At 34.4% G+C, this 13,956-nt stretch overlaps 2 protein-coding genes across 2 annotated transcripts; both read left to right on the plus strand.

Annotated features, from left to right (window-relative positions):
- The first annotated feature begins 302 nt into the window (after nt 1–302).
- LOC118028906 (bidirectional sugar transporter SWEET1) lies at nt 303–4,800 on the plus strand. The gene is made up of 6 exons (XM_035032687.2): nt 303–449; nt 2,702–2,772; nt 2,881–2,976; nt 3,464–3,743; nt 4,174–4,293; nt 4,411–4,800. The coding sequence occupies exons 1-6, from the start codon at nt 303–305 to the stop codon at nt 4,597–4,599; spliced, it is 903 nt and encodes a 300-aa protein (XP_034888578.2). The 3' UTR covers nt 4,600–4,800.
- A 2,840-nt stretch (nt 4,801–7,640) lies between these two features.
- On the plus strand, nt 7,641–9,835 carry LOC118028834 (bidirectional sugar transporter SWEET1). The gene is made up of 6 exons (XM_035032585.2): nt 7,641–7,755; nt 7,926–7,962; nt 8,059–8,154; nt 8,567–8,846; nt 9,277–9,396; nt 9,514–9,835. Exons 1-6 carry the CDS (start codon nt 7,722–7,724, stop codon nt 9,700–9,702), a joined length of 756 nt encoding a protein of 251 aa, XP_034888476.1. The 5' UTR covers nt 7,641–7,721; the 3' UTR covers nt 9,703–9,835.
- Nucleotides 9,836–13,956: the final 4,121 nt, after the last annotated feature.

Below are 13,956 nucleotides of genomic sequence, written 5' to 3' on the forward strand. Positions count from 1 at the left end.
TCCCTTCTAATTTTCAAGTCTGCTCCTCTCTGCATATTATTTCGGTTTCCTCCTCTTCTGTTTCGGATGCCCGGAGGTTGTGGGGGGAGCTGTGGGTGGTCGGTTGAAGGAGACCGGCGGCGGACAGATCAGCGATCCGTGGGCGTCGCCGTTTCAGACTGCTACTGGAGGCTTCGATCCGGTTGAGGAGCTGCGAAGAGCAAGGGGAACAGCTGAGAGGGAGATCTGTGGAGGAGGAGCTGCTGCTGTAGGAGGACGCCGTTGATGGTCTGGAGGAGGAGGAGACGCAGGTTCGGTCGGCGATGGACTGGAAGAAAAGAAGTGAGTTGCGGTTGGAGGCAGAGGTGGAAGGTCCAGCGGTGGTGGCTCCCGGCGTGCTGGGAGAGTCTGAGCTGGCTGTGAAAGATGAGAAGAAAAAAAAATCGGGTGAAGGCTGCCTTGGAGAACTGGTTCGGTGCTGGAGAAGGAAGATGGACGGCTGGTTTCGGGTTCGGTGAGGAAGGGGAAAATCAGTTGTGGCTGGTTGAAGGAGAAGAAAGAGAATGGTTCCGTTGTTGAAAGGAAAAACAAAACAAAGCAGAGGATAAGGGGGGGTTGGTTCGGTTGTCTTTGGGTGAGAACCAGAAAGAAGAAAAAAATAAAAAAATTCAAAGTGGTGGGGGGCTGATCAGCGGCTTCAACGGGGAAAGAAAAAAAAAATCAAAATGGAGGCTTGTTTCACAGCCGGTCAAAAATCAAAACCAGGGGGGCTGCCTTGGTTTTTCTGATGGTGGCTGCCCGGGAGAAAAAAAAAATAATTCACCAGTGGGAAGGGCTTTATTTGGGTGAGCGGCTGCCTGGGCTTCTCTTGGTGTTGATGAGAGGGAGATGAAAAAAATCCCAAAGGGATTGGGCTTGTGGGTGTCTCCCCCCTCCTGCTGGATCTTTCCCCAAAAAAATGGCTCCCATCTCCCCCCTTTTACAAAGCTGGAGATGAGAAGAAATAGAAGCTTTCATCATGAGGAGGGCCACCATTGTCGGCCATTGTCGGCGGGAAACAAAGAAAAGAGGACCATGGGTGGGGTTGAGCTGCTAATTTTCAGCCGAAAGAGAGGGGTTAAATAATGGTCTTGGGCTAGGGGCAACGACTAGTTTCGGGTGAAGAGAAAAAAAAATTCTTAGGTTGCCCCTTCTTCCATAATTCAAAATTCCCTATACATAGGCAAAAATATTGTTTTGGCCTCAAAATTGGTCCCTTAATTTTCTTTTTTTTTTGTAAAATTTGATTTTTCTTATTTTTTTGTATTTTTTGAAAACGAGCAATATCAACGTCGACTCGATGAGGAAAATCAATGATTTTAAAAACGACGCGTGAAAAGTCGAACGCGTTTGAAAATCCTTTGAAAAATTAAATTCTTTTTTAGACGACGTTTGAAAATGCTAAAATGACGAAAATATATTAAAAAAACATATTTTTTGGATTTTCTTTGTTTTTCTCTATTTTTGGAATTTTTTGAAAATATATAAAAAACATGGGTCAAAAATTGGGTAGCAACAATATGAATTAGCAAAAATTAAATAAAAACATTTGAAATAAAAATGATAGTCAATGTCAGGCTGCCAACTATAAATTAACTCATAATAACAATTCATATTGGCATAAAAAAATAAAGCATATTCTGTTCTGTTAAAAAACTAGAATTAAATTAATCGTGGAGTTTGCACATTGAAAGGACAAAGAATGGAGATTTAAAAAGAAGAGTCAAGATATGGCTCTTTTTTTAATAATTTAAAATGAGAACACGATACATCTTCTAAAAAGGGCATGAAAGAATTTTCAAAATAGAATACTGTTACTAGGAAAGGTTTTTTAAAATCTAAATATTATTTTTATATAAAAATAAATTAAAGCAAAGTTGCAGCATAGCGCAAGCATGTAAAAACAGGAGAGATTCATCAAAACTTAAATTACCTTGTTTTATTATTATTATTTAAATAAAATAAAATAAAAATAAAATTTAAACTCGTGATTAGCGAGTCAATAAAATTATAATATCTTATTAAACAATATTTTTAACCTAAAAATATAAATTATCAAGTGAAACTCTAAAAAATAATTTATATTATTACGACATTTTATATATCAATGGGGACTGTTTTCATGATGAAATGAGAGGAAAATATCATTTGATAAATCGTTATTGCGTTAAGGAAACAACGCTTTAGCTGCGGAATAGACGTTGCTATTAAAAATAATTGGGGATAAGTTAATCATGCTAGTTGACTTTTACAAATATCGAAGAAACTCAAGCTTCATTGTATATATGGTGGCCGTCCTCTCAGCCAATTAAGTAGGCTGGCTAGTTGTGTAAAGAGTTGAAGTTGCATGGTTATGGCAATCTGGATAATACTGGGTGGAAATTTAGGTCTTCTATTTCTATAAAACCCAATTGCTAGCTCTACAATCTCATTAATTTCCATTTCTCGTAACAAGTCTTCTATTTCTTTGTTACAACTGTTAGGTTTAGATAAGGTTTCGAAGATTGAAGACAATGGAGATCGCGCATTTCTTATTTGGAAATTTCTGGTGGTTCTTTTTTAATTCATCAATCAACTTTCTTTTGCTCTTGGTTTTCTTCTTCTTCTTCTTGTATCTTGAAGAAGTTGCTAACTTACTGTTCTTAGTGCTTTTTTTGTTTTTTTTTCCAGAGGGACTAATTAGCGGTTTCTCTCTGTTTCTTTCTCCTCTGTAACAGGAAATGCCACTGCATTGTTTCTCTTCTTGGCTCCAACGTATGCACCGGACTTGTTCATTCAGCTCTCTCTCTCTCTCTCTCTCTCTCTCTCTCTCTAGTAGGTTAAGCTAAGGCTAATGTGTATTTATGGATAATTTGTCGATAGGATAACGTTCAGGAGGATCATAAGAAGCAAGTCCACGGAGCTGTTTTCTGGCATTCCATATGTAATGACCATGCTCAACTGCCTCCTTTCTGCTTGGTGTGTGCTCTTCTCGCCTCTTCAACTACTTGTTTTCTCTTCGAATTGTGCTGTTTTACGCTTCCTACAACAGTATTGTGGTTTAGCTTTAGAAGGGTAATCTTGTCAACTAATTGCTTTTGTTTATCAAGAATAACCCGAAAGGCAAAAGATCTAGCGATCTTCGGTACATCCTCAAACCACATGATATTTGAAGTAAGCCAGTGCTGATGTTTTTCTTCCTGCTATGTTTTATAATTAATAGTCTGTTAGTACTGTGTTTTGCGGCTTTTAATTTACTATATATTAGACACAACGAACAAAGCATAGTTCTGGTGCTTTTTCCTCTATTTTTTTAGCTGATTGCTAGCTAATCAGGATCTATTAGGTTTGTTGAATCAAATTGCATGTTAATTCTGGCAGGTGCATCTTTTATTTCAGGTTACGTTAATTCTGTCGACTCGCCACGTACCAGTTAATTAATTGTTGATATTATACTTTGTGGCAGGTATGGGATGCCTTTTGTGTCCAAGAACAACATTCTGGTGTCGACGATCAACGGAACTGGTGCAGCAATTGAGGTAATTTATGTCTTGACCTTCATCATCTATGCACCGAAGACGGAGAAGGCTAAATTCATTGGCCTCCTCACGCTTGTGCTCACCACTTTTGCTGGCGTGGCCTTGGTGTCCCTCGTCGTTCTTCATGGCAAATCCAGGGAGATATTCTGTGGCTTTGCTGCTGCTATTTTCTCAATCATCATGTATGGCTCCCCTCTGTCTATTATGGTACGTCAAATTAATTACTCTAATTTTCTTCAAGGTATATTTGCTGTTCCTGGCCGAGAAAAGAGAAGCATATTCCTTATAATTTGACAAGCTAGCTCCTTTATTATTATAGTTTTGAGCGTGTGCATGCCTAATTTAGTATTAATTGACTGCTGACATTCTGTAGTTATTTGGGACATGTATGGTTTTGTTTTTCATGCCAGTCAAAGTGTATTTTATAAGATGCGAATAATATCTTCTTCGTCGTTTTCTCATTTGGAGTGGGAGATACAACCTGTGTGGAGGATAATATTATATTATACGAAGTATAATTAAATTAAGCATGTAGTGTCAACCCTTTGTATACAAGTTAATTTATAATAGCAGGCTATACACGCAGTGCCCTGTTTTGTTAGATAATTATTTTATGTGATTTTTCTTGTACCCGCAGAGGACAGTGATTAAAACGAAGAGCGTGGAGTACATGCCATTCTTCTTGTCTCTTTTTGTCTTCTTGTGTGGCACTTCCTGGTTTGTCTTTGGGCTACTTGGTGGTGACCTTTTCGTTTCTGTAAGTAAATTTTAGTACTTATCCCTAATCAAATTACTGATCACGTTAGACTAGCACTACCAGAGATCTCATCGTTTTCTTTTACCGGAAATATGCTTGTCGTGCCATATGTTACAGGTCCCGAATGGAGTTGGCGGTGGTCTAGGGGCATTGCAGCTGATCCTGTACTTCATCTACCGGAACAACAAGGGAGAAGCCAAGAAGCCCGGCGCCGCCCTCCCTGTTCATTCAATGCAGATGGGTATCGCAAAACTCCACCAACAGAAGGAATTGGCTGCCAATGAATCCCATGTTGATAAGGTGTAAATGACTTCAATATTGTGCAAGCTTAATTTATAAGACACCGGGACGCCTGCCTCCTAGTTTACTTGACAAGCGTGCGTGATGTTACCTTGTTTGCTGCAAGTTTGATCACTTGTTACAAGTCTTAATTTGTTCTCTTCCAAATCCCCTTTGTATTTTCTCTCTCCAAATAATTACACAACGCCAACTTAATTTGATGTTGGTACGTTACAAACGAAAAGGAGCGTGCTTTCTGTGGGTGTTTTGATGGGTTAATTACCATGTGCTTCAGACCACCTCTTTCACTTTCTGTTCATTCCAAATGGATGCAACACGCTATGGTCCCGGAAATTGCTTTGATTTTTCTTGATATATATATACATATTAAGTATTTTATTATAAAACAATTAAATACATATCAGAAATTATATAACATTCAAAAGTGATCAATGTGAGAGGATCACTCATTATAGGCTGATTACTTTCTCGCTACCTAAGTATATACAATATTATGTACACATTGGCTAACTATTTTTCGTTAGCAAAGAGTTACTAACAAGTCCTATATTAAAGCATAATAGATTTTTGTATAATTTTCAAAGCAATGTATATCATCTTGAATAGAATTTAATTCAACAAAATACAAGTGCAAATTCAATAATAAATAGGTACTTAGAAAATAAAGCAACATATATAAATATTCAAGAAATTAACTAGTTGCACTTATCATATAATCAATATACATATTTATTTATATTATAGCATATTAAATATTATCTCACTCACCTGAAAACTATAGAACTAAAAGGAATATCAGATTAAAAACCTGAAAATCATATTAAAGATCGTTAGGAGAATCTACAAAAAATATACAAAATATAATTTTTTTAAAAAACCCATAACAAAAAAAATAAAAAATTCCAATTTCTAAAATAAAATCAGGTTTTGTCTCCTAAGTTTTGGGACTAAAATGACAATTTTCCAAAAATAAGGACCAAAACATAATATTACCAAAATTGAACAACCAAACTATAAATACATAACCATACTGAAATTTCAATTCACCAACGAAAAACTATCTATCAGTCGTCATAACATGTCACACTAGAAGAAAGAAGGTGAGGCAATTTTGGCCACTGGGAGATAGTTTGCACACGAGCCTCGCACGCACCATTGTGTGATGTTCACGCTCCTGCAGCCTTTTGATTAAAAAATTAATTATTAAGAGCAAAAGGTCCAAAATACCATTCATGATTCCTATATTAAAAAAAAAAAAAAAACTATGTGAAAAGACAAAATCACCCCTGAACTCTTGCCTTATATTTTTCTGGTTCTAAGGGCATAAAAGTCATTTAATAATTTTGTAAAAAATGTAAAGGTATAAATATCCTTGGCCTACTGTTCATTTTTTTATGGGGGCAAATAAGTAATTTTACTATTCAAAAAATGTTTGAAAGACAAAAATAACCTATTATAATTCTTTAATGACCACTTGAGCTTTAGAAAAGATGAAATCACCCTCAAAACCAAGGCACCCCAAATTTTCTTTAAATGACAGAATTGTAATTTAACTATTGCAATGAATAGTAGCACCATTCATGATTCCGATACTAACAAAAAAAAAAACTATATGAAAAGTCAAAATCACCCCTAAACTCTTGCCTTATATTTTTATGATTCCAAGGGCATAAAAGTGATTTAATAATTTTGTAAAAAATATAAAGGTATAAATACCCTTGGCCTGCTGATCATTTTTTTATGGAGGTAAATAAGTAATTTCACTATTCAAAAAAAGTTTGAAAGGAAAAATAACCCGTTACAATTTTTTAATAACCAATTGAGCTTTGAAAAAGATGAAATCACTCTCAAAACCAAGGTACCCCAATTTTTTTTCAAATGACAGAATTGTAATTTAACTATTGCAATGAATAGTTCTCAATGTTTGAAATAATGATTGGTTTTTATAGTTTTATAAAAAATATTTTTATTTTTTCTCATTTGTTACTTTTTCCATTTAAATAATAATTTATGTCCTCTCTCTTATTTCTAAAAAAAATGAATTTGCTTTATTTTTTAATTGTTTTTAGTTGTTTGATACTTCAAAGAGATTAATTTGATTTCTAGTAGATTTTCTTCTTCTTATGTTTTATATGAATTAGCAAAAATTAAATAAAAACATTTGAAATAAAAATGATAGTCAATGTCAGGCTGCCAACTATAAATTAACTCATAGTAATAATTCATATGGGCATAAAAAATTAAAGCATATTCTGTTCTGTGAAAAAACTAGAATTAAATTAATCGTGGAGTTTGCACATTGAAAGGACAAAGAATGGAGATTTAAAAAGAAGAGTCAAGATATGGCTCTTTTCTAATAATTTAAAATGAGAACACGATACATCTTCTAAAAAGGGCATGAAAGAATTTCCAAAATAGAATACAGTTACTAGGAAAGGTTTTTTAAAATAAACACACTTATAAAATCTAAATATTATTTTTATATAAAAATAAATTAACGCAAATTTGCAGCATAGCGCAAGCATGTAAAAACATGAGAGATTCATCAAAACTTAAATTACCTTGTTTTATTATTATTATTTAAATAAAATAAAAAAATAATAAATTTTAAACTCATGATTAGCGTGTCAATAAACTAAATTATAATATCTTATTAAACAATATTTTCAACCTAAAAATATAAATTATCAAGTGAAACTCTAAAAAATAATTTATATTATTACGACATTTTATATATCAATGGGGACTGTTTTCATGATGAAATGAGAGGAAAATATCATTTGATAAATCGTTATTGCGTTAAAGAAACAACGCTTTAGCTGCGGAATAGACGTTGCTATTAAAAATAATTGGGGGTATGCTAGTTGACTTTTACAAACATCGAAGAAACTCAAGCTGCATTGTATATATGGTGGCCGTCCTCTCAGCCAGCCGGCTAGTTGTGTAAAGAGTTGAAGTTGCATGGTTATGGCAATCGGGATAATACTGGGTGGAAATTTAGGTCTTCTATTTCTATAAAACCCAATTGCTAGCTCTACAGATCTCATTAATTTCCATTTCTCGTAACAAGTCTTCTATTTCCTTGTAACAACTGTTAGGTTTAGATAAGGTTTCGAAGATTGAAGACAATGGAGATCGCGCATTTCTTATTTGGAATTTCTGGTGGGTTCTTTTTAATTCATCAATCAACTTTCTTTTGCTCTTGGTTTTCTTCTTCTTCTTCTTCTAGTTTCTTGAAGAAGTTGCTAACTTACTGTTCTTAGTGTTTTTTTTGTTTTTTTCCAGAGGGACTAATTAGCGGTTTCTCTCTGTTTCTTTCTCCTCTCTAACAGGAAATGCCACTGCATTGTTTCTCTTCTTGGCTCCAACGTATGCACCGGACTTGTTCATTCAGCTCTCTCTCTCTCTCTCTCTCTATTAGGTTAAGCTAAGGCTAATGTGTATTTATGGATAATTTGTCGATAGGATAACGTTCAGGAGGATCATAAGAAGCAAGTCCACGGAGCTGTTTTCTGGCATTCCATATGTAATGACCATGCTCAACTGCCTCCTTTCTGCATGGTGTGGGCTCTTCTCGTCTCTTCAACTACTTATTTTCTTTTCGAATTGTGCTGTTTTACGCTTTCTAGAACAGTATTTTGGTTTAGCTGTAGAAGGGGAATCTTGTCAGTTGTCAAATAATTGCTTTTGTTTATCAAGAATAACACGAAAGGCAAAAGATCTAGCGATCTTCGGTACATCCTCAAACCACATGATATTTGAATTAGTAAGCCAGTGCTTTTTCCTCTATTTTTCCCCCTTGATGGATTATTTAGCTGATTTCTAGCTAATCAGGATCTATTAGGTTTGTTCAATCAACTTGAGTTTTTTGCATGTTAATTCGGGCAGGTGCATCTTTTATTTCAGGTTACGTTAGTTCTGTCGACTCGCCACGTACCAGTTAATTAATTGTTGATATTATACTTTGTGGCAGGTATGGGATGCCTTTTGTGTCTAAGAACAACATTCTGGTGTCAACGATCAACGGAACTGGTGCAGCAATTGAGGTAATTTATGTCTTGACCTTCATCATCTATGCACCGAAGAAGGAGAAGGCTAAATTCATTGGCCTCCTCACGCTTGTGCTCACCACTTTTGCTGGCGTGGCCTTGGTGTCCCTTGTCGTTCTTCATGGCAAATCCAGGGAGATATTCTGTGGCTTTGCTGCTGCTATTTTCTCAATCATCATGTATGGCTCCCCTCTGTCTATTATGGTACGTCAAATTAATTACTCTAATTTTCTTCAAGGTATATTTGCTGTTCCTGGCCGAGAAAAGAGAAGCATATTCCTTATAATTTGACAAGCTAGCTCCTTTATTATTATAGTTTTGAGCGTGTGCATGCATAATTTAGTATTAATTGACTGCTGACATTCTGTAGTTATTTGGGACATGTATGGTTTTGTTTTTCATGCCAGTCAAAGTGTATTTTATAAGATGCGAATAATATCTTCTTCGTCGTTTTCTCATTTGGAGTGGGAGATACAACCTGTGTGGAGGATAATATTATATTATACGAAGTATAATTAAATTAAGCATGTAGTGTCAACCCTTTGTATACAAGTTAATTTATAATAGCAGGCTATACACGCAGTGCCCTGTTTTGTTAGATAATTATTTTATGTGATTTTTCTTGTAACTGCAGAGGACAGTGATTAAAACGAAGAGCGTGGAGTTCATGCCATTCTTCTTGTCTCTTTTTGTCTTCTTGTGTGGCACTTCCTGGTTTGTCTTTGGGCTACTTGGTGGTGACCTTTTCGTTTCTGTAAGTAAATTTTAGTACTTATCCCTAATCAAATTACTGATCACGTTAGACTAGCACGACCAGAGATCTCATCGTTTTCTTTTCCTGGAAATATGCTTGTCGTGCCTTCTGTTACAGGTCCCGAATGGAGTTGGCGGTGGTCTAGGGGCATTGCAGCTGATCCTGTACTTCATCTACCGGAACAACAAGGGAGAAGCCAAGAAGCCCGGCGCCGCCCTCCCTGTTAATTCAATGCAGATGGGTATCGCAAAACTCCACCAACAGAAGGAATTGGCTGCCAATGGATCCCATGTTGATAAGGTGTAAATGACTTCAATATTGTGCAAGCTTAATTTATAAGACACCGGGACGCCTGCCTCCTAGTTTACTTGACAAGCGAGCGTGCGTGCGTGATGTTACCTTGTTTGCTGCAAGTTTGATCACTTGTTACAAGTCTTAATTTGTTCTCTTCCAAAATCCCCTTTGTATTTTCTCTCTCCAAATAATTACACAACGCCAACTTAATTTGATGTTGGTACGTTACAAACGAAAAGGAGCGTGCTTTCTGTGGGTGTTTTGATGGGTTAATTACCATGTGCTTCAGACCACCTCTTTCACTTTCTGTTCATTCCAAATGGATGCAACACGCTATGGTCCCGGAAATTGCTTTAACTACAGCGGTGGGTGCAATTTCTCTCTATGCAGTTAGTTTTTTCGAGCGAATTATGCGTTATTAAAGGGTTTTATTGGACGTGGAATTCACTGATAATAATAATAACAATACTCAAACCATTTGATATAATGATTTAAGATTGGGTTAATAATGTTATTGATCACAAGTTAATCACTTGTTTTTATATATTTATTGGTTGTAATTTGATTTTCTGACATAGCATGAATCAACGTATCATTACATGTTTTAATGTTGAAATTGAATATTAGATAATGATATCAATTGCTTATAAATTAATTACACTTAAATATTTTTCATTTGAATTGGGATATTTGAGTATTATTCCAATAATTTTATTTTATGATAATTAAGTTGTCGTGCATTTTGTAGATAATCCTATGTTTTATAAAAAAACTAAACACATTAATGTTAATTTTCCAGGAGATTATTCTTTCTTTATTTTCCAGGAGATAATTAAGTTATCGTGCATTTTGTAGATAATCTTTTCTTTATTTTTGTTGTTGTTGTCGTCATGTAAATAATTCATAGGATCATTATAAGTATAGATATGATTAAGATAGACTTTGATATGTCAACATTACAGGAGATTGTTAGCACATTTTCTTTTGTTAATCGTTCGATCTGCTCTATTTGTGCAAGGCATCGGGTTGTAACAAAATTATTCATTAGAAAACAAAAACAAAAAACAAAAAAAAACTTCTTAAACTTCAGCAATCAAGTTGATCTGTAAACCCTTCAGTCACATACCCCCACGTCATGAAGCCTCTCTGGTTCCCCAAATTTCGCCGGACGTTCTAGCTATGGTCGTCGGTGTTAGTTTAATCTGAATGGCTTGAAAGTTTTGCTGACACTGTGAAATAGTTTATGTGCTTGCGTCATGACTTTTTTGGAAGCAAATCAATCGAAGCATCCCAGGCTCTCGTACAGGGTCGATTGGGCTCTGGCAGACTGGCCCGTAAAAGAGACCCGGGATGTTCAAAGCTCGAATCCGTATGCTCAGGGTTGGAGCGAAGTCAGGAGTATGAAAGGCCCACGGGATAATATATTGGCATTCCAAAGCATGAGGGAGGGAGAAACTGCAATAGAAAACATGAAAAAAAAATATATATATATATATATATATAATATATATATATATATATATATATGGAGGGAGGGAAGAATGATAAATTCAAAAAATATTTATTTTAATTCCTTGACATTTTAGATGTTGTCAATGGAAAAAAAAAATTCCATTTATTAAAGTTTTTAATGATATTAAATATCTTATTCCTTGTATATTTTCTTTTAAAGAAATTGTTTTCTCTTAAGAAAATAAAAACTATATATATTGAAGTTCTCGTGGGTCAACGTAACCTGTTTGCAAGTACATACTACATAGGTATGGCCCTCGTCCAGGCCCAGCCATTAGCAAAACCTGAACATAAAAGATGGTAAATGGGCTCTCTTACTCAACCCTCTTTCTGGCTTTTGAATCCAGCTGCAATGTATATTATCACGTCCTGATTCCGGACATCTACATTTTTTCATATAAATTATCATATCATACAATATAACTTTCAATGAACGCGTGAACTAATTGAAGAAGAAAATGGACCGATTGAAGTTGAGGAGTTGCTCTTTGCACAATAATATTAAATTCTCACAATATAAATGGGTTAAATTATCTTCCCGTTTGTTCAGAAGTGAGAGTTTTTATATATTTTTTAAAAGTATTAAATTGATGTTTTTTAATAGTTTTAATGTATTTATATAAAACATAAAAATAAAATAAAAAAATAATTATCTTAACACATTTTTAAGTAAAAAATACTCTTAAATTATCCTAAATGTAATACCAGACAAGCTCTTGATAACTTGTTGGGACATTTTTTTGTCAATTTAACTAAAATGTTGAGGATATTCTTGGGAATAAAACCACATTTACATATATTCAGTCAAAACCCTGTTTTTTCTTTTGCAAATAGCAATTACAGAGTTACAAAACACGAGACCTCCTTTTTTTCATGTAATTTTATATCCAGCCGCTTCGCAAGTCAATTCTCGACTGGTACGATCAGTCCAGAGTCTTGTCGCCGGAGAAAAGTGAAAAGAAAAGGAAAGACGATGATGAGGAGCGAGGGGAGATGGATGTACAGTAGAATACGTGCCTTGTTGCTGAAAACAAAATCAGAGAACAGAGCATCAGTACAGAGAAATGCCGTCGTGATTCCCATCGTGGAAGTGGAATCTTGGTTCAAAAAAGTGGAAAAGAAATCTCCATCTTAGAATCAGCGTCGGTACCGCCTCAGAATTTCCAATAAAAATGCCAGAACATTTCAATCTTGACTGACAGAAGAATTTTATATTCTCCGATCACGTAGAAGAGGTCTTTTCAACGTCGCAGTCAGGGAATGGAATACTATTAGCATGAAATAACCTGGTAAAAGAACCAATAAAAAAAACACCCCAAATAAGTATCGAACTGATCATGAGTTCAGATTTATCAAGCCCAGGTTCGATCCCGTCGTCACCGCTCTTATTATATTCCGGTGACATGAACATCAATTAACAAGCTAAGCCCTCTCTGCATGTTAAATCACGCTGACGAGTTACTTCAAAATTATTTTCCTTGCCAGTGTATTGTGTTTTAATTACATGTTGTTTTATAAAATGATTTTTATTTAAAAATATATTAAAATAATATTTTAATATATTTAAAATATCAATAATCTACACCTTATTATTTTTGTATGATTCGATCTAAATAGACTAGGATTAATTCCAAGAAATTGGTACGACAATTAAAAATATACTAAAAATTTTTATATATTTAAATATTAAAAATGACTACTAATAAATTTATTTATTAAAAAATATTTATACAGGAGATGTATTCTTAAAATTATTAAAAACATATTTAGTATCATTGATATGAAAATAATTATTGGTGTGGAAACAAAAAAATATACTAGATCAGGATTATCAAACAAGTGGCGCAACAATAATTAAATTGATTAACGATCAACCAAGAAAAAAAGAAAGAGTTATGGTGAAGATTGAAAATCGAGGACACTGATATCACTATAGTACCTACGTTGGATGTGATTTGTCGGATGTAATCCTAATCTCATCCAATTTGATTTCAGAAAATAAAAATAAAAATAAAAATAAAAATAAAAACAAAAACCAACATTAAATCTGTCCATGCAACCACTGGAGAAGATCACCTTCTCTTTTATTTAACTAAAACTTAAAAACTCGACTTGAGCTCACCTTCTCATCTCGCCTGCGAGGTTTAAGAAAATAGATAGGTATGTACTGAATCCCAGCTCAAAAGAAAGTTATTTAATACTTTATAATATAATTATAATAAAAGAGTGAAGAGAGAGAATCATATTTTAATAGCGTGTTTGTGTTTATAAGTGTAGTTATAGTTATTTTTTAAGATATTTTTTTGTTTAAAGATATTTTAATATATTATTTAATTTATTTTTAATATAATATATCAAAATAATTAAAAAAAAAGCTAATACTTTTTTAAAACACAGTTCAATTACAAAAACCAACAGAACCTAAACTACTTAGCGGTCAGGTTACAACACAGCTTTAAACGGCCGTTATGCCCTTTTCTTTCTATAACGGTGTTCTTTCCATCAAGTTTCACGTAACACGTGACCCCATAACATGCTCTCTCCATGACACATACAAAACATCGTAATCATAGCATCCATACATGTCGAATTTACGCATACATGAACATGAATGATGAGCAACGTGTTTTTTTTTTTTATCCTAACGGTTGCGGGGTTTCTTGTAGACCTGGAATTTAAGAAATTTCTTTCCAAATTACAATTCTATCCTCCCATGATTACCATGCTACCCTTTCCATTTCTAAGCCAGCATGC

The sequence above is a fragment of the Populus alba genome, chromosome 14 (genome assembly GCF_005239225.2).
Source record: "Populus alba chromosome 14, ASM523922v2, whole genome shotgun sequence".
In the NCBI taxonomy this organism is placed as follows: domain Eukaryota; kingdom Viridiplantae; phylum Streptophyta; class Magnoliopsida; order Malpighiales; family Salicaceae; genus Populus; species Populus alba.